This window comes from Sceloporus occidentalis, unplaced genomic scaffold (assembly GCF_023333645.1).
Source record: "Sceloporus occidentalis isolate IW3139 unplaced genomic scaffold, rSceOcc1.0.p SCAF_7, whole genome shotgun sequence".
Lineage (NCBI taxonomy): Eukaryota > Metazoa > Chordata > Lepidosauria > Squamata > Phrynosomatidae > Sceloporus > Sceloporus occidentalis.
This window is the reverse complement of record NW_028316987.1, coordinates 5,804,745-5,832,537: the sequence shown is the minus strand read 5'-3', so window position 1 is coordinate 5,832,537 and position 27,793 is coordinate 5,804,745. Positions and strand designations below refer to the sequence as shown.

The 27,793-nt window shown below is 41.6% G+C and overlaps 1 protein-coding gene across 2 annotated transcripts; it reads left to right on the top strand.

The window, feature by feature from the left end:
• The first annotated feature begins 9,967 nt into the window (after window positions 1-9,967).
• CDK5RAP3 (CDK5 regulatory subunit associated protein 3) lies at window positions 9,968-27,479 on the top strand. Of its 2 annotated transcripts, none has more exons than XM_089531754.1 (14): window positions 9,968-10,043; window positions 11,002-11,047; window positions 11,471-11,602; window positions 11,778-11,878; window positions 13,509-13,557; window positions 15,063-15,241; window positions 16,789-16,925; window positions 18,115-18,256; window positions 19,542-19,664; window positions 20,102-20,183; window positions 22,154-22,242; window positions 24,863-25,068; window positions 26,292-26,463; window positions 27,187-27,479. In XM_089531754.1, the coding sequence occupies exons 1-14, from the start codon at window positions 10,038-10,040 to the stop codon at window positions 27,250-27,252; spliced, it is 1,530 nt and encodes a 509-aa protein (XP_089387880.1). In that variant the 5' UTR covers window positions 9,968-10,037; the 3' UTR covers window positions 27,253-27,479. The 2 variants fall into 2 exon arrangements, with proteins under 2 accessions (XP_089387880.1, XP_089387881.1); XM_089531755.1 differs by having other exon boundaries at window positions 9,973-10,043; window positions 18,115-18,262.
• The last annotated feature ends 314 nt before the right edge of the window (window positions 27,480-27,793 follow it).

Below are 27,793 nucleotides of genomic sequence, written 5' to 3'. Positions count from 1 at the left end.
TTCCTTCCCGCCCTCTCTGTATGTCAAGGTTAACTGGTGACTGGGCCACTCCTGTCTAAAGTAAACAGGAGGTAACAGAGGCTGAGCTGAGAGAGATCTGAATATTCATGATGAAAAAAAACTGCTGAGAGGTGCTCCAATTCAACATCAGTGGAAGAGAACAAGGGAGCACCTGAGGGTGCAGATTTGTGGCAGGTTAAATTCCAGAAAAGCAATCAACGTGAGCTAGTTGCAGGGGGAAAAAAAGTCTAGACAACACTAACAGCTGACTCCAGTGCTACTCCAGGTATTAGTTTATTTTAGAGATACATCACACATTCTCCGATATGTTATGCTGACTCAAAAAAGACCATGGGCAATATATATTATATGTTCCCATGCACATACTGTGGTACATTGGAATGTCAACCAAGTTAAAATTAGAGACTGGGATGACAAAGATCGCATCCTGATATACTAGTGTGTAAAACACAGTCATCTCAAGTGTTGCCTAAAGCATGAAGGTGTAAACACCAAATAAAGATAATGACTATTTTTTTCAATCAGAAAACTACCAGGACAAGATATTCATGATACTGTATCCAGTTGCGTGTTCATCACTTGATATCTCGTCCCTTGATTACTAGCAGTCAGAAGTGTGAATCAATACCACCACCTGGGAAAAAAAATTTACCTGAGATTTCTCTACTCCTCCTGCTCATTGGTAACATCGTGAAACTACATGCAAATCTTTTTTCTTTTTCATTGACCTAATAAAGTTATTGGTCTAATATAAACGCAGGAATTTTCCAATGACCACCAAGCCTTTGAATCTGAGATGACACTGAACACTATAAATATTTGAACTTGTATGGTGGTCTAACTTGTGTACCTTCACATGTGCACATTCACCCCTTGGAACCAATGTTTAGCAAATTTCAGCTTTAAGACTGCATTTTCTGGTTGCCTGTTACTAATCATTTCCTTTATCCCCAACCAACATTTGGTGTTATGGTTTAAACATTGGTGTAGGACACTGGGAGACCAGGATTTGAATTCTGACTCGGACATGGCAAATCACTGGGTGACCATGGGCATGTCACACTTCCTCAGACTTAGAGGATGACAATGGCAAATTCCTCTGAAGAAACCTACCAAGGAAGTCCCATGATAGATTTGCCTTAGGGTTGCCATAAGTCAGAAACAACATGAAGGCACACAACAACAAAACTTTTCCCAAGGAGCCTGGGTGGTAGGCATGATACTGTTTTTTAACCCTCATAACAAACTTGTGAGGTAGAAACATCAACAATTATTGTGGCATTTGAAAGACTAACTTGGCATAAGCTTTCCACTTCTTCAGATCAGATGGATTAGGCAAAGAGATAATGATTTGCCAAACAGACTAATGTTATGCAGATTTACAAGGAAGTAAACCTCACAAGCTGTACTCAGCTTTATTGTTATTGTGTGCCTTGAAGTCATTATGATTCTAAGGCAAACCTATCACAGGGTTTTTTGGAAAGATTTGTTCAGAGGGTTTTTGCCATTGCCTTCCTCTGAGGCTGAGCTTGTGTGACTTGCCCATGGTCATCCAGTGGGTTTCCATGGTCAAACACAAATCACTACACCATGCTGTCTCCCCATAGGTAAATGAATTACCGTGTTAAATTTACTTTTGAAGAAACATGCTTTGGATTGTGCAACATAATCAACCTAGTGAGAACTTTGCAGGATTTGAACTGGAGCTTCCTTAATCAGCCCCAAACACAACATCACACTATCTTCTGAATCCAAGGACTGGTTCACATGCGAATAATGCTCTACATCTCAGTGCATGCTGATGATTCCCAGTTGGATGTATGGACAGCCCCCATTTAAAATGTCATTGTATTTTATGATATTAGGTAAAACAAAATCTTTGTTCTTGGAGCTTGTCCTTGGACAAGCAATTCACACAGGCGGGCGCTATGGAAACAGACCACAAATATGTATGTGTGAACTTGTCCTGGGACCTTAAAAACAGAATGTCCCAGAAGATGGAACACCTCAGCCACTGGCATTTCTTCCCATTTTGAATGCCACATTTGTGCCCATTAATTTTATTAATGAAAGACCAACCTGCTTTGTCTATATAAAAGGCTGCAGGGCATTGTGGTAAGTGACAGCATCCATAAACAGAGTTTTTAAAAGTGCCTTTTTTGGACTACCATGCACACAGAATTCATGAAGCAATGTGGCCATCAGGGGATTCTAGGAGTTGTAGTTCAAGAAAGACACCCCCCATTGTTTTTGAATGGGTTCCATGGTAAGAAACTGCTATGCAGAATAAGGTCACTTCTTCTCAAACAACATCTCTCAGCCTCCAGGCTTTTAAATGGGGGACAGAAGACACATCTGGATATGCAATTCATGTTACACCCTAAAACACTGGACAGGCAGGGCAACTTGACACTTTGCTCTTGCAGGGTAAGAGATCTTCCTACTCCAATTAGGAAATCTGCATAGATTCAGTTATTATTTGTAATTTATATAGTGCTTTCAGTATGTATGCCCTTTTAAACCAGGGCTTGGGGTGGCCTTCCACATGTCTATTAACTTGTGCTGCTAGCATTCCTTACCACTAACCAGAGCAAAAGGTTGTTGATGGGAATTTGAGTCCAAAAATATCTAGAGGGCCACAGTTGCTCAGTTAACAAAGCAGATTTGTTGCAGGTCATTATTTCTTTAAGACAGTATTTGGTACCACAGGTCGAAGTAACCTGGAAAGGTTTCTACACCACAGAAGAGAAGAGTAGTGTTTCAGATAAAAGTAACACTAGGCAAATGTGGAATGAAACAAGCTGATCAAGTAAGTCTTTTTAAAGTAAATCAAAACACTCAGAAATTTCTAGAGACCATATGAAGGAATTTTCCAGAATTGATCCAGGGATGACTTTTTCTTTGACCAAACATATAGGTTTATGCCTCCCCCCCACATTCCTTTTTTTCATAATCTTAATGCTGATGCTGCTGGACAGAGGATGAGGAGAAAAAGCATTGGGCTGAGCAGACACAGAAAGACTTTGTAAAAAGGATAGGGTTGCCATATTCTAGTTCCTCATATACAGGCATATAATTTGCATATTATACAAATTATTATGATTATGCATATTCTTAATTTGCATTCTGTTTATGCACATTCACTGCATTAAACATTGCACTTCTTCTACCGTTATGTTTCCATCTCTATACCAAACTAAAAGCTCTCTTTTCTGTTTCCCCCCACTAGTTGGTATGAAGAGAGGCAGGTTTCCAAGCAGCCCCAGAGAGTATAAGGACTCCCTTTGCTCTCTTGACCCTGGTTAGAAGCAAAGTTCCACCATGCTGCCTAACCCTAGACTCAAGCGGCCAACACAATAACCACACAACACAAGGCCATCTCTGCTCACCTCCTTTCCTTTCTTGCTTTCCTGTTGGGGGAAGGGGAGAGGGAATAGAAGAATATGGTGGCAATGCTATGCCTGCCTATAGCAACCAGAGCTTGCAGGGCAGCATGAGGCTCCTGCCAGAGCCAGTCTTCTTGTATGATTTCCTGCTTCATAAAATGCCACTGCACTTTTTAACCTATCCATCACTTGCGTTGAAGGAAAAACCCAGGGATTACTGCTTCAACTGCTCCATTTTTTAGACCCTTCAATCTGGGATTCCCCAGGTTTTCCTGGGACAAATGGCAATCCTAAAAAAGGAGCTTTTTTGTTAGAGGTTTTGCTAACTGAGGTGTGCTCATACCATAAACAAAAGAGGTGGGGAAAATCCCTTCTTCTTATAGTCTCCAAAGTTCCTATAACTTATTACTTATGTTTATATTGCACCTTTCTTTCGGTGAGGTCAAGGTGATGTACATGACTCCTATCCTCACAACAAACTGTGAGATAAGGCAGATTGAGAGTGATTGGCCCAGAGTCACCCAGTGAGTTTTAGAGGGGATCTGAATCCAGGTCTCCCCCTCTCAAACTGGATCACACTGTCTAAATCTGACAGTGGGGAAGAAAACCACTGTCTCTGTGGGTTTTCCTAGTAGACAGAAAGAAAAGCACAGGTTTGTTCACTCTGCTTTGCAAGGAACCCAGTCTGGTAAGCCCTTCCCAATTATCCATGTGCTTTCTAAAAAGTGGAAAGGAGGGCTGCTTGCATGCTTTCCCCCATGACCAGTAGAATCAGAATAAATTATGCAAAAAGCATGGATATTTGCAAATATTACTAAATTCAGCTTTTTTTTGGTCACAGAATTTCAGTCTCTTTCGCACGAGGCTTTGGATTATTTTTGGCCTCTCTAAATTTATAGCTGTAGTTAGGATTCAATGCATTTGCTGGCCAGGGAAAATATGTTCCCTGCATCAGAAACGCTTCCAGCTGAGGCAGTGCTTTTCCAGTCCCCATCCTCACATGGCATGGGATTAATTTGTATCAGGGCCTCTCAAATGCTCAGCCACCTAGGCAGTCAGACTTAAGTTTCAAACATTTTCGCCCAATGTTTTATTATTTTTCATTTACCAGATAAACCAGAAACTCTTAATAGAGCCAGCATGGTGGAGTGGTCAGAGTGTTGGACTACGACTCTGGAGACCAGGGTTCGATTGTCAGCTCAGCCATAAAATCCACTGGGAGACCTTGGGCAAGTCACATGTTCTCAGCCTCAGGGGAAGGCAATGGCAAACCTTCTCTGGACAGATTTTGCCAAGAAAACCCCACTTTGCCTTAGGGGCACCATAAGTCGGAAACAACTTGAAGTTACACAACAACAATAGTGAAGGATCAAATTCATATTACTGTATTTACTCATGTATAAATTTAGAAATTTTAGTCAAAAAAATTGACCCAAGAAATCTGAATCGACTTATCCACGGGTCAATGTAAATACTGTACTGTACTTTAACTCTCTCTCTCACACACACACACACAGAGAAACCATCCCCTGGTAAACGGAGAGTGTAATCCGTCCTGGATGCATTGCCCCCCTTCTACTCTCTCATCCAACCAACCTTTAGTGTGAGCACAGTTATTCCTGCTGGAATTTTGTAAGTTCTTTGGCATTGTTTTCCTTTGCTTCTTAGATCCTTTGTTACATGTCTCTAAATTTTACCCCCATGGTATAATCCATGGTCATATCAAAATCCATAAATTTAGTCCCAAAACCTGCCCTCGACTTATATATGAGGTTGACTTATAGTCGAGTATATATGGTAATCTACATAGCCCCCCTGTGAACCTGGGCCATTCAGTTTAACATGCCTCCCAGGGGCAGGGCTGATGTGAGAATGAAAGGGCTATGTGGGAGGGAGAAGAAAGGCAGGAAATAAGGAATTACATTCTTTCCTGCTGTCTTAAAGGAATGGACAAAATAAACTTTAAATACCTGCTTGCATGGAGTTGATTGATTTTGATTGGCAGGTATTGCCATCATGGGTGGATATGAGGGCAAGGGAAGATTTCCAGTGCCCATCTCTTTGCTTCTCATGGCCACCTAAGAGTTACGGCCTCCACCTCCCACTTTGCTAGACTGGACTATTGTCCTTTTTTAAATCTATTCTTTCCTTTTGGAGGATTAGTCAGACTAGACTCTGGCTCAGCCACTTGCCAGACCGGTTCCTCTCCCCTCTTTCTTTCTTTTCATTTCTTTTATACTAGTGGGGTGGGGGACTGTTCCCTTTCCCATTCAGCACATATCCTTATTATAAGAAAGGTATAACTCAGCTGGTTTTCTTGACTGGGGTGGGCAGATATTGTTGGACCACAGCTCTCACAATTCCTTGTCATTGGCAAAGCTGATTCAGGGGCTGATGGGAGCTGGAGTCCCACATCATTTGGAAGGACAGCAAATTCCCACCAGTGTATTAGAACAGCATGCTGAAAGGGGAGGTGTGTGTGCGTCTATTCTTAAAGAAATTCTCCAAAATAGCATCTGCTTTCAAGGCTGCATCTGCACTGCACAAATAATGCAGTTTGACACTGCTTTAATTACCACAGTCCCATCCTATAGAATCCTGGGATTTCTAGTTTTCTGTGGCACCAGAGAGTTATACATATAGAGAAGGCTAAATATATCACAAAACTAAAAATCCCAGAATTCCGTACCATTGAGCCATGGCAGTTAAAACAGTATCAAACTGCATTATTTCTGCAGTGCAGATTAGACCCAAGAATTCACATTTAAATCTCTGCTTGAATTATGGAAGGCAGGGAGAAGGTGGAGCATTAGGAAATTTATAAGTTCACTGAGACTTGTTTGCCTACTACTTTTAGCCAAAGTATATCCCATCCCCAGCAGCATCTAAAATCAGTTCCCAATGATGCCACCAGAATTGGTAAGGGGGAATGCCCCTGTTTCCATAAACCTGAGCAGTAGTTTGAATTTTTATTCAGCATTCCTAGTTAGGGGTGCTGTTTGAATCTTTTGTGCTTAAACACAATTTTACCACCCTACTTCCACTCTACAAGAACATCTTGCACTTAAATCCCATTGAAACCAGCAGATCCTGAATTAATCACAAGTAACTTTTAGTGGTTTGAGCAGAGACGTAGCCAAAGGGGGTTCTTGGGGTCCGGACCCCCCCCACTTCCATTAGAAAAATGAATGGTGTGTGCTGCTGCGCCGCCGCACTCAAGCCCCATTATAATGGTGGCACTTAGTCTGGACCCCCCCTTCCTCAAATCCTAGCTATGTCCCTGGTTTGAGTGTTGGACTAAAACTCTGGAGACCAGGGTTCGAATCCCAGCTCAGCCATGGAACCCACTGGGTGACCTTGGGCGAGTTACATGCTCTCAGCCTCAGGGGAAGGCAATGGCACACCTCCACTGAATGAATCCTACTGCCTTCAGGTGCCATGGAAGATGGTGTCCTTTCATCAGTATGCAAAGGGATTGTGTGCCTCCTTTGAGACTAACTGAAAAAAGTTGGTAGCATGAACCTACTTTCTCAGATGATATTCCAGACTAACATGGCTATGTCTTTGAATTCTCCCTTCATCAGTGGAGAAGAAAGATTCAATTATCCGTCCAGATACCTTTATACATGGAATAGAAGGGTGTGCCGTTCTATTCCTTGCCAGGCAGGGGGGGGGGGGGGGAAACATCTTGCACCTGCCCTGTTTATGATCAATAAATTACTTAGAAGCTATTGCTATTTCCCAGGAGATATGGAGAGGTAAGGCATAAGCTTTTTCAAACAACATGCATTTCTTAGGAATGTGATCACCTGATATGGAAATGGTGGGAGAGATTGTGAGATAATCTGGCCGGCTAAAATGCTAACCCTGTCATTCTGAGAGTTGTATATGCACTCAGTGTTTGCGAGGAAAACCTTTGCACTGAACAGCGCATGTGATCCAGCGAGTTCTTTCTGTTTTGTCTAAGTGTTCTTATGACCTGTAGTTTAAGCAAATGGACTGGGTTTAACATTACTGCTATGCAAATCATCCACAAGTCCTACAATTTCATTTCCTTCTCCCTCCGCTGTTTCACAGGGAGGATCACTCAGATTCAAATTTCAATAAATCACAGATGTTAGAAATTCATATTGGAAAATGCTGCTACATAACAAACTTGTGCAGAATTTTACATGGGGATTGCTGGATAATTGTGCTTCGGGAAATACTTGAGTAATATTCTCTGGCTAAGTGAATTTAAGGTGACCTTGGACCACTCACTTTCCTTCAGTCTGACCCATTTTATAGGTTGATCTAAGGGGGGGAGTGGGAAGAAAACCTCAGTGGAGGAAGGTGGTAAATAGATACGTAATAAATTATTAATTTGAAAATTACAAACACTGGAAATTCGGACTGGAATACTATGCCTCTCACTGCCTTGTCCCAAACCTCTTGGAGCTGGCTGACATAACTCATTGGTGACAATTGTATAGATTGTCAGGTTCACCCTGTTATAACGTTATGCAAGAAGTTGGAAAGTTACTTTTTACAAATAATTTGCTCTGTAACTCATTGCTTCCATTTGTGAGTCTTTGGTATTAGCACTACTACCATTATCGTTAAACGTAATGTGTAAGTTGCTCACAACTTTTTTTGTTACTTGGGAAGAGGGCAAAGCCTACACTTGATGAGAAAATGGGCAGAAAACTTGAAATTATAACTTGTTCCCTTGCATTGTGGTTAGTTTTGAACTGCGACCTTGTTGTGCCCTCTTTAACAGAAGTCACAAGGTAAAGTTGGCTGCATGACTAGTACTTTCTTCCAAGTACTGCTTTATACTGGCATGTTCACAGCTTCTGCTTTAATGTCACAGTGAGCCTTGGCAGTCTTGGGTCAGGCAGCTTCTGGGCCTTTAACACAGGGAAGGTCTTGCTTTGTTGTTTGTTGTTGTGTGTGTGTTCAAGGTGTTTCCAACTTATGGTGACCCTGTCATGAGTTTTCTTGGCTAATGTCTTCAGCGGGGGTTTGCCTTTGCTGTCCTCTGAGGCTGAGTGTGATGTGCCCAGTGGGTTTCCATGGCTGAGCAGAGAATTGAACCCTGGTCTCCAGAGTCATCGCTCAACACTCAAAGCACTACACTATATATGTGTGTGTGTGTGTTTGTGTGTAGGCCTTCAGGTCAACTATTGACTTATGGCAACCCAGAAAATTCCATTGACTTTTTTTAGCCAAAGAACACTCAGAGGTGGTTTTCAGAGCCATAGCTGTGTCAAACTGAAATATCAGCATGCAAAGGGATCTTGCAGCACCTTTGAGACAAGCTGTGTGAAAGACATTGTAGCATTAACATTCATGGACTGATTTAACTGCATCTGATGCATCTGACGTAGACTTAAATCTGTGAAAGCTTATGCTACAACTTCTTTCGCACAGTTAAGTCTCAAATGTTATGCAATAGATTCAGAGGTGGTTTGCCATTGTCAGCTTCTGAATACAGTATAGCCTACAGTACCTGGTATCCTTTGGCAGTCCCCCATCCAAGCACTAACCAGTCCTGACTGTGCTTAGCAACCATGATCAAAGGGGAATATTATTATTACTATTATTATTATTATTAAGCTTTATTTATATAGCGCCGTAAATTTACAGGAGATCTTCAAAGTCCAGGAAATTTAAAGCCCAGTTGCATCTCAACAGGGACCCCTCTTTTGCAAACCAATATGTCTCCATTCCAGTGAGGGTCACAGGCCTCTTTGTAGGCAGAGAACAATGGATTCATCAAGAAGTCTCCATGCTTTTGTATCAGGAACATTTGGGTGGTGTTGAAGTAAAATATTGAGTTGAGTAGCTTCGACTTAAATCCTCCGATCACCAGTCTTACCTTTCGTAGGACCAGATATACGTCCAAACTGCAAAGTAAGATAAGGCACCGCAAAAATGTAGGACACTACAAACTAAATTCTAGAAACACCAATATAATTATAAATTCATGCTTCTCAGTCATGTCCAAAATCGAAGAGATTTTGGAATTGGACAGAAGGTTGAAATGCAAGAACATGTCCTAGAAAAGGAGGACTCCTGGTCACTCTGCATTGGTCTGGGGGGGCTGCATCCACACTGCAGAAATAATCCGGTTTGACACCACTTTAACTGCCATGGCTCAGTGCTATTAAATGTTGGGGGAATTGTAAAGCTCTGGCGCCACAACAAACTGCAGCGTCCAGAATGCCATAGCACTGAGCCAAGGCAGTTAAAGCTGTGTTAAACCGGATTATTCCTACAGTGCGCATCCAGCCTAGGCTTGCACCTGCAGTATCACTTTTTAAGTTACTAAACGCATGCGCAGAGCCGCGCCTCTCAAGGCTGTTGTTCTCCAGCGCCACCTGCCGGTTTGTCATTGTTACTGAGTCTTTACTTTTCGTCTCGTCCGTACACTTCCCTTTCAGCCATTGGTGAATCCCGGCGACCAATCAGAAGAAAGGATGCGTGGCATTTGGCAAAAATGGGTGGGCACAGAACGGCGGGACGCGCCTTTCTGATTGGCTGCGGTGCACGAACGCATTCCGGCGTCTCCGTTGATTGGTTGCCGATGCGGAAGGGCGGGGTCGACAAGGAGAGCAAATTCTTTTAACGTCGGATGCCGCCGAGACCATGCAGGTGGGAGAGAGAGAGCCTTTAATGAGAGAGAGGGCTGGGAGGGTCTCCTTGCGTTGCTAGGCAACAGTTCCTCCCCCCTTGCAGAAATAACCCACTTTGAGGCCGCTTTAACTGCCTTGTCTCAATGCGAGGGAATCATGGGAAATGTAGTTTTGTGAAACATGGCTCACAGAGAGCTCTGGTGCCACAATAAACTACAGCTCCCAGGGTCTCTCAGCATGGAGCCAGGGCAGTTAAAGCGGTCTCAAAGTGGGTTATTTCTGCAGTGTGTTTGGGACTTTAAAGGGGCTGCAAGGCCAACCTTTTAGAACTGAATATATTATGATTTAAGATGGGATCTATTGCTATTTTAAGCCAAGCTTAATTAAGACAATAGATACTGAATAATGAAGAAAGTCCTCTGAATCCAGTTGGAAAGGGAGTCCTTTTATATTTCTATATTCTTTCCATATATATATATATATATTGATGAGAGAGATGCCTATACATAAGCAATAAGGCACCAGCAGCTAGGATTATCAGAGTGAAAACTGGTTACCATTCAGCCAGCTAACAAGCAACGCCTGCTGAAATCCCCTCAGTCTTTCTATACAGCCATTAAAGATGTAGGAGTTGCTTACAGTTTTCACTCTGCAGACATGTCTAAGGTGCAATACACACTGCAGAAATAACCCAGCTTGAGATTGCTTTAACTGCCCTGGCTCAGTGCTAGGGAGACCTGGGGATTGTAGTTTATTGTGACAGAGAAGGCTAAATGTCTCAAAACTACAGTTCCCAGAATTCCCTAGCATTGAGCCAGGGCTGTGAAAGCGGTCTCAAACTGGGCTATTTCTGCATTGTCTTTGGGACCTACGTTCTTTCCAGATGTTAAGAGTCCCCCGTGTGAATGCTAAAATCTATAAAAAAGCCGGGGAAAACATTGGAGCAATTCATTCTGTCTTTGTTTCTACTTTAACAGGATTATCAGAACTTGCCAATCGACATACAGACTAGCAAATTGCTTGGTATGTTTCTTTTTTCCCCTTTGGTTTTTGTACATATCGAAACATAAATGGGAAGAAAAACAGATAGTGGTTCTCTCTTAAGGTGGCTTGTTATAGTTTTTAGATGGAGATTTCAGTTTAAAAGTTTGTCCAGTATTGCAAAGCAATCCTTTCTTCCTACTTTCTGTACAGACAGACAGCCCTTCTTGAAAGAGCAAAGCAGAATATGAGTTGTGATAAAATGGCAGAAAGCTGTTGTTTATTAATTTCGTTATTATTGTATATTAATACAAGGGATGTGGGGAAGTGCTTACGGGATTTTCTAACATACACAAAATTAACCTGGCTCAGTTTAAAGACTTTTCGTCTTGGGGCTGTGTGGAACTGGTCCTGAGGCATCACTCTTCCTGACGTGCATTTAATGTGAGTACCCTTTCTCTGCAGATTGGCTAGTGGACAGACGGCATTGCAGCCTGAAATGGCAGGGACAGGTCCGCACCGTCCGTGAGAAGATTGCTGTTGCCATCCAAGACATGCCAGAGAACGAAGAGATCAAACAGCTTCTTTCTGGCTCCTGTGAGTATTTAAACAAGCCCTAGGTAGAAATATTTCTAACCATATTTCAAGGTGCCTAACCCAAGTGTCTGCAGTTTTCCCAGCCTTGTTGGGGGGGAAAAAGCTGAAAGACACACAGAAAGAACTATGGTTGAGCAGAATCTAACAGGACTTCTGCCTTTCTCTGTCGTTCTAGATATTCACTATTTTCACTGCCTGAGGATTGTGGAAATACTTAGGGGGACAGAAGCGTCCACTAAAAACATATTTGGTCGTTACTCTTCTCAGCGAATGAAAGTGAGTGAGTATGAGAGGAAGAGCTGCATGTCTAGCTTTCCATTTTGTGAGGTGAATCCTACACAGCTGATGTGGGCCAAGTTTCCTTTCCAAGGAATGCTTCCCTGTTCCTTGCTATTGCCGAAGGGCTTTCCATGGATGCTATATAGCAGTGATGGTGAACCTTTTACAGACCGATTGCCCAAACTGCAAACCAAAACCCACTTATTTATTGCAAAGTGCCGCATTCCTCTGGCTTTCTAGGTACTAACTCTGTCAAACTCTGTGCTTGGGCGATGGCGTGCGTGCCCACAGAGAGGGCTCTGAGTGCTTCTTCTGGCACTCGTGCCATAGGTTCGCCACCACTGCTATAGAAAGAATGAGTATGTTTCAGGTTTGCAGGATCTGTTTTAATTTTTTTATTAGATTTCTGAGATCCAGTAACTGAATCCTATTGCAAAAACAAGCAAGCAAACAAACAAACACCAATAGCTAAAGAATTTTGAGCCTCTTCCCGAAGAATATCTCAAGCCATAACTTTTTGCTGTCCAGACATCCTCTGAAACTTTGGGCTGGTACAGACAGCCCTAAAGGGGCGGCTTGACACTGCCCTTTTGAGCACCTGATCAGGGCCGCAGTAACCGCATGCCAGGAGCCCACTCCGGTGTTTTTCCTGCCCAAAAACTAGCAGCAAAATGCTGCTCCTTTTTGGGGCAGAAAAAAAATGCCCTTTCTGCCATGGCAGCGCCTTTTTGGTGACCGCTATCTGGTCAGGTGGGCAGCGTGATGCCAGCTTGGAGATGTGTTGGGCTGTGTGACATATAAACGCCATACCTCCACGCTGTCCCCAAGATGGCATATTATGCTGGTCTGTTTTGCCCCTTTGTCTCTGGGAATACAGTGTAGAAAACTTCATGCTAAAGAAAGAGAAGCTGTTGTGATGGCTAGGGATGGTTGTGCTTAGCAATTCCTCACAGATATCAGAAACATTCAAAATTCTTGACTGTTTTTGAGGAGTGAAACTAGTTTTTTTTAAAATTTCTGAATGAAAAGAGCAAAGTTGCCAATCAACTGCCACAGCAGAGGTGTGGAACACATAGTCCTCCAAATGGTGTTGGACTGCAGCTCTGATGAGTCCCAGCCAACAGAGCAATTATTGTCAAATAACATAACATTATCAGAAATAATAATAATCTGAAGATGTGTGGAGATTTCTTTCCACATGGATATTCCATTCCACAAGTTGAAGGACAGGAGTCTTAAGGGCAAAACTTCTTGGAGTATCTTATCTTTTCACCAGGGCTGACCCTGCCATTAGTCAGATTGAGGCAGTTGCAAGGTGTTTGAAGAGAGAGCTATGTGCTGCAGCATCTGCTCTAAGACCCTTAGCAGCGTGCTACCTTTAGGTGTAGTGGAGCATGCTGTCTTGTTACCAGTGTTGAAGAAAGGTCTAACTGCCAGTCAAATCAGCTTCTGCACATAGAATGGAAAGGGGGACCATGTTATTTTTTGGCTGAGGTAGCAAATCATATTAGCTACTTTTGTTCGTTTCCCAGAAGAGTAACATTATAATTCTCCAAACATACAAGACTTAAATAATGCACCCCTGCCAGCTAATTAGCTTTGTCTCTCCTTTCTGTCTCTGTTCCAGGACTGGCAAGAAATTGTATCAGTGTATGAAAAGGACAATACCTACTTGGGTAAGTTAACCTCTATGCGTGGCACAGGGATGCTATATCAGTATAACAGTGAGATAGAGACAACTTGTTTCCCTAGTCAGCGCCCTATAAATTCTGTTGTTATTTATTTATTTCAACCATTATACCCAGCTCTCTAGCTGGAAGGACACCTAGAATGGCCTATAGGTGAATTTTAAAAAGACACTCCCAGCCTTGCAGTTTACAATCTAAGAGGACATGACATGTCAAGAGAAAGAGATGGGGAGGAAAAGGTGATGGACAGGGAGATAGAAAATCCAAGCGTCATTACTTAATGTTATATGGCTCTTAGTCTGTCCCACTGTGATGGAACGAGACTGTTTCCAGTTCAAAAGCAGATCTCGTGGAACTTCTGAGAATTGGCATGGTGACCCAGTTTTTCTTGTTAATTTTGTTTGCCATGTGACACCAAATTTTTTAAAATAGTGTCTGCCCAGAAAGTAGCCAATTTAATCATTTCCCCTTATAAGAGTTGCCTTTCTTAATCAAACCAAGCACTCTCTCCTGTAATGACCAATTCAGTGCCCGTGAGAAGCTCACATGCTATTTCCATATGCTTGGGAGGATATGTGAATGAAGTACTGTAACTGTAAGTGAGGAACCCTGCTGATGTTACTGATGGTTTTTGGAGCTAAAGAAGGGCTTAAGACTGAGACCAAAATTTTCAGGAGGCCATTGATATCTAGATGGCATATGTCCTCTCATAAATGAATATAAGTGGTGCAGGAAATCAACAAACACATATAGCACAACAGGCAAGAAATGTGCTAGATAGCTTTATAAAGAAACACATTGGAATATTATATGACCTTTTACGTAACATAACTTTGCATATGCCTAGTTATGTAGGAGAGACACTAAGAAACCTGGTTCCTGAATTATGAAGATGTGTAATGGGACACTGGCAAGAGTGCCTGATGTGCATTGCTGCCTGATGCACAGTGGAACCAATGCAATGCTTATTGGGACTGATGCCCATCAGTCCCGTTGTACATCAGGTACCAAGGCACATTGGGAACTTTGCTGGCTCTGCTACATAATAAAGTAACAGCAATCCTCTCCTGCATATGGACACTGCACAATTCTAATTCCTCCAGAGGTAAGTCCATGGCCTCAGATAGGATTCTGGCCATGCTTTTGGGTTTACTTTTAAGAGTCTGGATGCATCAGGAAGGGAAGGTAATGGTATGCTCTTTGTGAATTCAGTATAGCAACTGTAAAAGAAAAATTAACATCATATTTAAAAATTAATCAAGCAGAGCAGTAAAGTCTCATGCAAAAACATTTTCACAAATGAGCTTTTGCATAGCTAGTGGACACTAATGTGTGTCACCCTGATACAAAGAAAGGCAGTTCCTGTGCTGCTTTGCATAGTGGATGTTACTTACTGTGGAATATTTTTAGAGTATGAGTAAGTCATGGTAAGCTTAAATGTAGATGTTTGCACATACACATTTGTTTCCTAATATTTTTTCTTCCTCCCATAGTGGAACTTGCAAGCCTTCTGGTGCGAAATGTGAACTATGAGATCCCTTCCCTCAAAAAGCAAATTAGCAAGTGTCAGCAACTGCAGCAGGAATACAGTCGCAAAGAGGAGGAATGTCAATTGGCGGCCACTGAGATGAGGGAGCGCTTCTATACTTCATGCAAACAGTATGGAATTACGGTACAGAGGACTCCAGTTGCCCCCCACCATTCCTAATCTGCTTTGAGAACGATGGCAGAATGCTAATCCTGGTTAGGGTTTTAGCAATGTCTCCTTAATCTAGGGGTAGGGAAGTGTGGTGGCTTTTCAGATGTTGTTGAAATACAGCTCTCATGAACCAAGGAAGGTTGTGAATTGCAGCCCACCAACAACTTTGCCTACCCCACCCTACCTCACTTTTGCATCAGGAATAAACATGATTGCACATGTCTCCAAAGTACATAGATCAGTAGATCAGTAGAGAGGACGCTTTGTAAACAGAGATATTATAGTATTTTCCACTAAGGCAGGAAGATACAACCTATTTGCTTGCATGTGGGGTCCCAGGCCATTTTGCACCCTGACAAGTCACCCCATCCTGCTGTTAAATATATACAAGCAGCAAAAAATGTGTTCTTCCCCCCATAAAAATCAGATAAATGTATGCATTGTTTTTAATGTGAAGAGCAACCTAGAAGCAATATGCATTTAATCTGATACTGCCTGGTTTAAATGTATGGCTCCAGTATACCTGATGCAGCAAGATTTTGAACATGAAAACAAATAATATTATCCCTGTAGCTATTCTATCAGCCTTGTTATTAACAATAACAATAATATTTGTTGGCAAGCACACAAGAAACAGGCTGGATAGAGAGATCTACCCAATAGACATCCAGAATGCAAGCTGGAAATTCTCCACTCCCGGGAGGTGGAGAGAAGGACATGTACTGAGCAGTGGCAGAGGGGAAGGATTATATAGTGAAGATACAGGTGCAAGCCCTAGCCCACAGATTTTAAGATTTTTGTAGACATATCCTGTTTTTAGCCTTATTGCAGCAGAATAACAGTAAAGTACTTGTTTTTCAAAAATTGAATAATGAATGAATTATATTAATGTTTTAGGAATCCACAGCAAACAAAATTTACTTGTGAAAAATCTATATGCCTAAAATCTCAGAAGATTAACAACACTATCCTTTTGTTTCTCAGTGTATTTTTCCTAGAATATTGACGATAACTTGCTTTCTCTGAAGATTTCAGCCCAACATGTGTTCCTGCCTTATTGATTTTTTGCATATCAACATTATTTTGGTCCATGTTACTGACACTGCTGGCTTTTCTTTGTTAGTGTTTTTTAAAAAATCAAATTTATACATTGTTGGTTTAAACATTCTGGATATGCGTAGGCAGTTTCAGAAATTACAGTGGGTTCTTGGTATCCACTGGGGTTTTGTTCATAACCACCCCTGGATGCCAAAATTCATGGATGCTCAAATACTTTTATATACAATGGCATAGTAAAATGGCACCCCTTATATAAAATAGCAAAATCAAAGTTTGTTTTTTAGATTTTTCTTTTTTTGGTGGGAGGTTATTTTCAAGCTGTGGATGATTGAATCTGTGGATTCAAAATTCATGGATATGGAAAGCCAGTTGTAGTTCCTGAATCTACAGAGAGCTTAGACAAACCTCCTGTTGTTGAACAATCCCACTTCTCATGCATCCTTTTGCCTCTGTCTTCCTAGGGGGATAATGTGCATCAGGAGCTTCTGGCCTTGGTAAAAGACCTGCCATCACAGCTAGATGAGATTGGGGCTGGTGCCAGTGGGCTTTTGGAAGCGATAGACCTATACCAGGCCTGTGTACAGTTTGTATGTGACAAGTAGGTGATAGTATGCAAATTAGCTTTGGTTGCTGTTTGATTCTCTTGCTGTATATTGACATTTTTCTTTTCTAGTATGTTACAGTATTTTGCTGGGGGTTTTTTTCAGAGCATGAAATGTTGTAGGAATAATGAATATAATTACATGCTAAAGCCATCCATATTGATGCTCTGGGTTCCAGAGTATCTTCTTGCTATTACTCAGTTGTGAATGGGTTCAGCATGTCATTAGCTGCCTTGAGTCTGTAGACAGATTGGAAATAAATAAATAAATAAATAAATAAATAAATAAATAAATAAAATTATGTGCATTCTTTTTAAAAGTAACCTTTCAAACTCTTGTTTTATTATTTTTTATTATATATGATTTAATTTTACAGATTTTTTTAAAGATACTTTTATTTAAATATTGGCTGACATCCTCTTCAGTATTTATGATGTCATGTACTATTAGCAATTGCCTATCCCATCAACCTTAGAAGCAAGGCAGTTGCACCCACCAAGTAATTTCAAGGTGCTGGAAAGTGGGGTACACTGTGGTGATGTGTGCAGCCCCCCTTGCCAGTGAGTCACACTGTGAAAAGTAATTTGTGTTGCTATTTTTCACACCTCAATTCGCTGACAGGAAGGGGTTGGACATCTCACCGTTTAACACCCTGCCATCCAGCACCTTGGAACGCCTTCAGTTGGTGTAGTTGCCTAGATTCTAAGGTGGATTTGGGAGGCTCAAATCATGCAATCTAACCACAGTGGCAAAACTCTTTCATCGTAGCTGCATTTGATAAAGCAGGAACTTGGCATTTTAAAAAGCGTGTGTGTTACTTTGAATCCAGCTATAGATAAGGAACTAACAACCAATCCATGGCCAGTCCTATTTCTCTAATAGGACATATGTCTAAATATATTTGTTAGGTAGATCAAGCTGAGAGAGAGTGATTGTCCCAGGATCATCCACAGAGCTTCATAACTTAGTGGGGACTTGAACCCAGGTCTCTCAGGTCATAGCCTAGTACTACTACTCTCACCACTGTACACACTAGCTGTACAGCTGTAATCATTAGGGAAATCAGTTAATCTTTGTTTTTTCTAATCGTAGCAAGCTGCAGTCAGTAAAGAAGTTCTGAACAAAGGACAAGCTTTGTGTTGTTCCAGCTTTGCTTGCTAACCTTGATGTTCTTTTACATTCTAGTTCCACAGAGCAAGTGGTCCCATTACTGAGACATGTGCAGGCTCGAGGCAACACAACTATTTATGAGTGGAGGCGAGGAGTCAAGCCAACCTCAATAGAACGGCCAAAGACAGAAGAAGTGAAGGAAGAGGCAGTGGATGAGGTGACAGTATGTTCATTTGGTGAAGGATCTCAAAGTGGATGCAGTGAAACAGAAGCATTTATACATATAATGTATATTATTATTTGGAGTGGGGGAGTGAATGACACAGGCTTCAACCAAGCCATGGCTTATTTCTGGTTCTTGCTGAGAATGGGAGAAGTACAATGTTATTAAAGTGAATAATCTTGGCCTCTCTCCCCACATTTGGAATTAAAGTTTAGAAATATGGTTTGCTTTGCTGAGACATATTAAAAACCATCTTATACATAGTCTTTTTCAAGTGACTAGTGGCAAAGCACATGCTTTGATTGCAGAAGCTGCAGGTTCAGTCCTTTGCATCTTCAGACCCTTTCCTCAGATCTTGGAAAGCTACTGCCACTGAATCTTGACCAGGGTGGTAGACCACTGGATCTTCATGTGTTTGTTGTTGGATTCCAGCTTCATTCAGACCCAGACAACATAACCAATAGTTGACACTGATGGGAATTGTTGTCTACCAATGTTTGGAGGGTCACTGGTTCCCCAGCGTAGAAGATCCTGAGTGATGCAGTAGTTTGATTCAGTAGAATGACTAAGTTCAGTTATGAGGTGCCTTCTAAATGCACAAAATTTATTTATTTATTGGATTTTATCCCACCTTTCTCCCAAAATGTAATTCAGTGTGGCTTACAATAATTTAAAAAATACAACTAAAACATTGGTTACAAAAGCTGAAAAAGAATTAAATAATACAGATATAACTGCCTCGTTATTTGTCTCAGGCATTTAATATTCAGTTTTATACCTCCTTTTTAAAAGGAGATTCATTAACCCATCATGATTGCTAATTGCTGCTGAAAAACCTCACCTTCATAAAATTGTCTTATTATTTTTTAAAATTTGCTAGTGGCTACAGCTTATGGTATTGAATTTCATAACCTAATTACAGCATTTAGACAATTTATTTTTTTAAATAATAATATGGGATATGTAGTTTAATGGGTAAAATCTTCTCCAGTTTCTGTCTTAATTATGCACATGTCTGTTGATTGATTGTTATGAAAGAGGGGTAATGGGAATTGTACGTTGCATTTCCCTTAACAGAAGTGTTTGGGTCCAACATTGGGACAAAAGCTGGGATATTAAATTTAAAAAATATTGTAATATTGTAATAACAGCTTTGTTGGTAAAAAAATAAATGATGTGCACTGTTTACCTTGACAGGGTAGTTACTGAGATGAACTTCCAAAATTATCCAGTAAATATTGCAGTAAAACATGGTTTCTTCTTCCACTTTTGGTTACAGATAGACTGGGGTGACTTCAGAGCAGAGTCAGCATCTGTCTCTGCAGCAGTTGATTATGGCATCTCGGTTGAAGGAACAAGTGAGGACATAGACTGGGGGATTTCTCTGGAGTCGGAAACTCAAGTGGGTGTCTTCTCTGTCTACCCCTATATTTAACTGGTGCGTATGTGAGCTTCAGTTGTGTTCCCAGGACACCCAAACTTCAGGCCAAGAGAGGCAGACAACTTGATTGTGGAGTGGACAGGAGTAGAGCCCCAACATCCTATCTGTCTTGCCCTCCCTTGGGTGGTTCTTGCGGAAAAACATGGAGACTGTTTCATGCAAACCCACTAGTCACAATATTATCGTAAATTGTAGGTCAAAAATCTCTTGGATTTTCCTTTGCACATATTAGGACCAGGTCAAGTAGCCAGTTTGCCTCTTCATCTGTAAATAATGAAGGATACGTTTCTGGGGTAGGTGGGTTACTAATTGTCATACAGCATGAACACAGCTATACAGGCTTCCAGGATCTGTGTGGAATGGCTATTACTGAAGTAGCCTGGTTTTCTTTTCCATAGGAAGATAGCACTGCAGGCATAGACTGGGGAGACCAAACTAAGGATGCTGGTCAGATTGTGGTGCTGGAGGCTGGCAGTGAGGGTAAGTGCTTCTGGTTTGTCATTTTTGGGAGAAGTGAATATGCACATGTTGTCAAGAGCTAGGAAAGGCTGAAATGTTCTGGGGAATAAGACTGGATAGGGAACAATAAACTATGTTGGAATTCAAGACAATAGAGGATTCAAGGCAACATTCACATTTTAGAAGAACAAAAACCATGTACAGTTAAATGCAAAGATGGTCTGCTTCATCACTTGGCAGGAAGAAATTAGCAGGTAGAGTGAGTATTCAACTTTTCTTATCACCCACTGATTTTCTCCCATAATAACTCCAAGGTGACAGGAGACCTATTTATCTTCCCACTTGCTGAATGAGCCCAGAAGACAGAGGAATGCCTGACCTAAGGAAAAACACTTATTTGTGGGTGATATAGAACTAATGTTCCCTTCCTTCCTCTGATTTTCCCCTTCAGGTTCTTCTTGCATGAGTGGCATCTCAGCAAGTTGTGCCCTTGTTTAGTCCATATGTTAGAAGTGGACAAAGTGTGACCCTCCAGGTGTTTGTTGGATTGCAGCTCTCATCAGTCCTAGCCAGCATAGCTAATGTTGAAGAATCCTGGCAGTCCCAACAACATTTGGGCCACCCATGGTATGGTGGTGACCAGGGTTCAAATCCCAGTTCAGCCATGTGAATCCACTGGGTGACCTTGGGCAGCTCACACTCAGCCTCTGAGGATGGCAATGGCAAACCCCCTCTGAAGAAACCTGCCAAGAAAACTCCATGATAGGTTTGCCTTAAGGTCATCATAAGTCGGAAATGACTTGAAGGCACACAATCACCACCACCATCACCAGCTTACCGCTGGTATATGGAGTGCCAGTTAAAAGAGAAACAGGGAATAGAAACAGACACAAGAGGGTGCTGTTGGATATATGTTTCCTTCTCTGTCAGTGGATCTTTCTCCACACACCATTCTGTCTTCAGTACTTCCTTCCTTGTTGAATTTGTTCGAATTCTCTTCTCATTTTCCTTTGCTGTTCTTTTTCCACTCATGGTATACATGCCAATGTGTACACTGTATGTATACACTGGCATGTATGTGCATAGCAGATTATTTCCATGCAGGCTTGCTTGCTTCTAGCTTCAAATTATCAGTAGACACTTGCCTGCTTACAAGTTGATTTACCACTGTAAATTCACATATGCAGATTTTGATTTTTTTTAAGGCAAACTGTAATGATCAGAGGCTGTGGCTTCAATACTAGATTTTTTATATTATATAATGGCAAGATATTGTATAACAGCTTGTTCTTTTTTACATATGCCAGTTTGCCTCTTGAAGCACCAACCTTGGACATAGCTTTGCTTGAGATTTGGTGCTTCAGCCCATCACTGCAGGACTGGAGGCTGTGCTTCCTACTGTGGCTGGACAGTGGCTGTGATTGCCGTGTGTTTTCCAGGGACTTGGGAGATCTATTTTCAAGTCCCCACTCAGCCAGAAGAACTCAGTGGCTGACCTTGGGCCAATCCCTCTGTCTCAGCCTGATCTACCTCATAGCATTGTTGTGATATCATTGGAGGAGAGGAGAGAAGATTTTAACCAAAGAATAATATTAGTACCTTGTTAATAAGATATTTGCTTCCCCACAAAACACATTTGTAAGTCAAGTCCATGCAGGGGCATTTATTCAAGAATCTATGGCCTGGGAAAGTTACTTTTTTGAACTACAATTTTTAGAATGCCCCCTCCATTGGCTGGTGGTCATACTGCCTGGGAGATTCCAGGATTTTAAGCACAAATACATGATTTTCCCACTGTACACAGCACCCAGTGAAATTATGCAAGCTTTAGTAAGACATGCATTAGAAAGAAAACAACAGATGCTGGTCTTCAAATGTGTTCTTTCCTACCTGTTTTTTTCTGGGATGGAAAGAGAGAGGCTGAATAACTTGGTGTTTCATAATGAAGGAATTCTGGTATTCCCCCTCCCCCTCCTGTTCTTCACTTCCAGCCCCAGAGGGAGTTGCACAAGGACCTGATGCTTTCACTATCCTTGAGACTCCAGAAACCCGGAATCAGTTCATTGATGAGCTCATGGAGGTAAACTGACTTTATGTAGTGCTATCTTAGGGCCAGCATGGTATAGCGATTAGTGTTGGATTGGAACTTGGGAGATCCATGTTCTAATTGCCACTAGAAAACTCACTGGAGTAACCTTAGCTGGTCCTTTCTCTCAGCTTGGCCTACCTCACAAGTGTTGTTGTGAAGATGAAGAGGGGGATAATACACACTTACACGGCTTGGAGCTCAGTGTAAGTGTAAGGATACAAATGTAACTAAATGTAACTAAATGATGGATGGGTTAGATTAGACAGATTTAATTAGGTTACTTTTTCTGTCTACACTGTTTGTTTCCTCTCCTGTTATCCTAAAAAGCTGCTCACATTATATTTTCCCCACTAGGATGGATTAGACTGGGATTCCTAACCTGTGCTCCAAGGAGCCCTTAGGGCTCCATGTATACTTCCCAGATGCTCTGCAGTCACTCCAGGAAAATGAAAGAAAGAAAAATTGAATGAAATTAAAGAACAAGAATATATATACTCCTAAATACCATTAACTTGTAAGACATAGTTTAGGCCTCTTAGGGGCTCCGCCATAGAAATAAGGCCTCCATGTGTCAAAAAGTTAGGGAACCCCTAGAGAAGAGGAATGCCCTATTCCAACCTGTTAGGCTTTGCCTCTTTTTCATGATAAGAGATATTGTGGCTTGAAGATCCAACTTCTTGCTTTTTATCCACTGGATTCTTTACTTGATCTCAGAGGTTTTTTGGGAGTGCAAGGGTTATGAACACAAAAAGATGTCATTTCTCATGAAAATGGGCCTAGGTCTCACTAAGATTGTAGACCTGTATCCCAGCCAATCTCTTTTTCTGTCTGAAAGATATTTTTGTAGAGAGGAACACCAAAGCATTGACCTGCTTCTTGAACTTGGTATAGACTGGACATAGCTTTATCACCTTAGTAAGAACTGGGTCTTAAGAGTACATGTATGTTATCATGACTCTTGGAAGACCAACTTAATTAATCTAAAGCAACTGCTTCTGTTCAGGGTCACTGAGGTGCATTTGAAATCCCACTTTGCCCTAAACAAAATGTGGAAGTTTGTTCTCCACCTCATCCTACCCTCCAGTCACACACAATATTTTCTTGGAGTAACGCAGGATCTTGCATACTGAAAATTATAAGATAATAAATTAAAATGGGCAACTTGCATCCATCCAAAGTCCTCTGCAAGCTATCAGTTCAGGTTTCTGCCAAAAGTGAGCTCTTTTCCTTCCACTCTGAAAGCCCTCTGCCAGTCAGCAGAAAAGACAGTGATAGAAAGGGAGTGGCAGAAAGAGACCAAAGGAAGCAGTGGCTTCATCTATCTCTGGTCTTGCCCTGTCTCTTGTTGCTTGCATATATTTTCACAACAAGTAATCCATCCCAAGACAATAAACTCTTAAGGAGAGAAAAAAGATTTCCCATGCCATATAGAAGATTTGTTAGGTTACACTGAAAATGGGAGAAACATTTTCCCTTTTGCCAGGAGAAAGCGAGGAACTATGATCATCTATGATGATGATGACCATCTATGATACATCACAGCAGATATGGACAACCTTTTTAGCCCCAGGAGTTGCATATATGCAAGCAGGCATGTGCACGCATGCAAAGTTCCCTCCACTGACATCTGCTTCAAGACAGAGTTCTTTGAGGAGGTGTCCCACTTTAGGCTAGGAGCTGCATGTTCACCGGTGTCTGATTACTAGCCTGAGCAATGCAGAATGTAAGAACTGAATGGAAAGTGACAGAGTGCTAGTCTCCTGCCTAGAATATTTACCTTGTTAAAGCCCCTCATTCTGTTGAAAGGGGTTGAAATTGGGAAGGATAGTGTGCTCAAACCAAAGTTTACTTAAGCTCCAGACCTCTGGGAACAGATTAGAATCATAGAATTGTAGAGTTGGAAGAGACCACAAGGGCCATCCAGTCCAACCCCCTGCCGTGCAGGAACTCCTCATTGCTCTCCTCCATCCTTCTGCAAGTTCAGCTTTCCTCAAGATGCTAAGCCTCTCATGGGTCTTGCACCCTTAAGACTCTACTAGTGGTCAGGATAGGACAACTGTAGCTCATCTACACATAATGAATGCATGCACCTCTCCTGTTTCTCAGTACTTCTGCATCTAATTATTAAATCATGCAAGACCTTCCAGGGATGGAAACCAGAACTCAGTTCCATGCAACAGTTCCACCATTTTAAAAAACTTCTTAATTTGGATAATGGATTATTGATGAAGGCAGAAGAAGCAAGCAAGCTGAATGGGGATCACTGGCAGACTGCATCCCACCCATGGGATAAAGAATCCCCATCTTTAGACTTCTCTGGGACAGTGTAGGAGCTAGACCCAGAAAGTCTCTTTCTCACAATCACAAATTATTGATTTCTAAAATGGGAATCTTGTGTAGAGATTTGGTCTAGCTGGGGAAGGGTGGGGAATTCTGCCTATGCACAAATGTTCTCTTCCTTGCCTCACTGCCCTGGATGTTCTGGAACTGAGTCTTGACATTGATAATAGTATCTTGTGGTCTTGTAGAAGAAGCCTTGATTATTGCTCTCTACTGCATCCCCACTGCTCCTTGCTTTTCTCACTTCATCCTTTTCTTCTGCCTCCCTCAGCTGGAGATATTCCTTTCCCAGCGCATTGTTGAAACAAGTGAAGAGGCAGACATCTTAGCTGTAAGTCAGTTCCAACTAGCTCCAGCCATCCTGCAAGACCAGACCAAAGAGAAATTGGAAGCCATGGTGGCAGCTATCCAGGATCTCATTGGACGTCTGACCAGCCTAAGGATGCAACATCTTTTTATGATCCTTGCTTCCCCAAGGTTAGTGTACTTTTCCTTTCCATCTTCTCTTTTTTATGTGCACAATCACCCATTCTTACCACTAAGAAGCTAGGAAGGGGATAGATTTCCCCCCTCCAATCATGCTTCTAATAGGATTAGCTGATGTTGCTGATGTGAGGATTAACCCCATCTAGGTTGAAAAGGAGGGAACATGGGAACAATTGGTTGAGGAGAGCTAGTAAAATGGATTGACAGTTTCAGTGTTTATACATCATATGATCTGGAATTTAAACCATAATTTGGATTTCTGTAGGATCTTGGGATTTGATTATGGAAGAATGTGAGTTTCTCCTCTCATTGACATCATGACATTGGTGGGAAAACAAAAAAGCTTCTAAGAATGGTCCAGTGTTCCAAAAGAGGAGTTTGTGTCCTACATGGCTATGTGCTCCAGTCTCAAAACCTTTAAAAGTCCTCCTTCATTAAGAGGGTTTTAGTTTGGTGGTAGTGAGGAGAATCAGAAATATTTTTTCAGTGATTCCAAAACCCATAATCACTTAATTACTTTCCTATCTGTGCACATTGCTTTCTCTGTATTGTACATAAGAATATTTGCACTGTGGCCCACCTTTTTTCTTGAAAAACTTTCTTGCATTGTTGATTATCTGATAGAGTACAACAGAATGGAACTTGTGCTAATACTCAACAATTAGGGATGCCTCTTTTTTTACAGAGTAAAGTCTGCTTGAGGGGAAATACAGTCTCTTTAACTGTGTGGATCTCACTTTTGTGTAAACACTTTTTAATATCAAGCTGTTAGTCCCCTGAATCATCCTAATCAGTTGAATAAACTGTGTACCCCTCTTCTATGCTACCCTTTGTACTTTACCTGTCCTCTTTCTTTGCTTTCACAGCTGTTCTTTCCTCCACATAAATTATGTCAGAGGAAACACCTTGAATGTTGTGCTCCACATTTTCTCCATTTTCACATCTGTTTTTAACACGTGCAACTCCTCTAGCACCCACTGTGTGTGATGGCTAGGGAATTCTGCAAGTTTAACTCCAAAAACAGAACCTATCCAAGCTCTGATCAGATTTATAGGGCAGAGGGTCTTGCTTGATGGGAGTGGGATTAGACAAGGTCTTTTGGGTCTTTTCTGTGATTCTAAGATCTCTGGCTCAAATGTCCATTAGTTATGGTTTGATATTGTATCGGACAAGCATTTTGTTGCTGGTGTTTCATGGATGTTTTTGTGATTTAGATATGTGGATCGTGTGACTGAGCTCCTTCACCAGAAATTGAAACAAGCTGACCTGCTGCTTCTGAAAAAGGACCTGATGATTAAGAAACGGCAGGAAGCACTGGAGGAACAGGCTAGCCTGGAGCCAAAGCTGGATCTCCTTGTGCAAAAGACCAGAGATTTACAGAAACTGGTGAGTGTAAGGAAGGTGACATAAATTAGGACCCTCCTGTTCGTAACTCCATATCCAGGTTCATCCTTGCTAAGATCTGTAGATCAGTTCCAATTCATATGTGTGCCACCATATAATGTCCTTGATGATCTGAAATGATCATATTTTTATCCCATGGAACAACACAAGCAGTGGAAATATGGCAAATATATGAATGAATGTTACAGGAAGTTTTCAGGAGAAATTGGGAAACAGAAGATGGAAATGAAGCTTTGCACACGATAGCTGAGCTTGTAGTTGAGTTGCTTTTTTCAAGCCATGGATGGTCGACTCCATGGATGCAGAATCCACGGATACAAAATCTATGAATACGGAGGGCCAACTGTAATATGATCATTGATGTGCTTCTTCCACTTGCCACCAGTTCTCCCCTTGTTTGTGTAAACGTCTACAGTTCTTTTCCATAAGTTAGTTTATTTCTGTACTCCTCTCAGCAGGGTTAAAAGAGAGCGGGAAGTGGCAGTGGCCATTTTTAATGAAAACATACAACAAAAAAAGAGCAAGAAGACACTTCCCCTCTGCTTGTCTTCTTCTCCAAATTGCACCCTTAGCAACTGTATTTATAGAGGAGAATGGAAGATGGAGGGGGAGGTGTGTGTTTTTGGTTTTTGGGTTGTTGTTTTTTGCAGAGCTACATGTAACATGTAGTTTTGCCCCAAAGACACCTAATATACTGTCTTCCAGATTGAAGCTGACATCTCTAAACGGTACAGTGGCCGACCTGTGAACCTGATGGGTGCTTCTCTCTAATGTCTTCTGCTCATGTACATGTACACTCTGAGATGCCCTTTGTGGGGTTGGAGAAGGAGAATGTTAACCACAGCCTCAACCAAAGAAAAAGGATGTCAAGGAGAAGAACTAAGGAGAAGGGATGCTAACTGGCCAATTTCCAGGAATATGGGACTGCCTCCATTCTGCATGAAGTTGTAAGCATTCACTAATAGATCAGTGATGGTTGAATAAAGCTGCTGCTTTCATCCTGTTCTCCATTGTTAAACTTACTTTCTCTTTGGCCAAAGAATGTACACGATAATTCCTGCTTTGGATATATTAACCCTATCTTAAATCTTTCCTTGCCTCCTAAGAAAACTGACTCCATCCACTCTTTGGCAGCAGAGACTATCGATCACTGAGGGCTTGTTTTTTGTGTGGCTATGGGAAATGTGTTTCAATTGAAGTAGAAATCTCATTGTCATCATATATCCATGCGCTGTCACTTGCATGACAAGCCTTCTCATTTCTTTTGGGTACTTACTCAGTTGTCAGCTCTTTGGGGAAAAGTAGTTGCTGC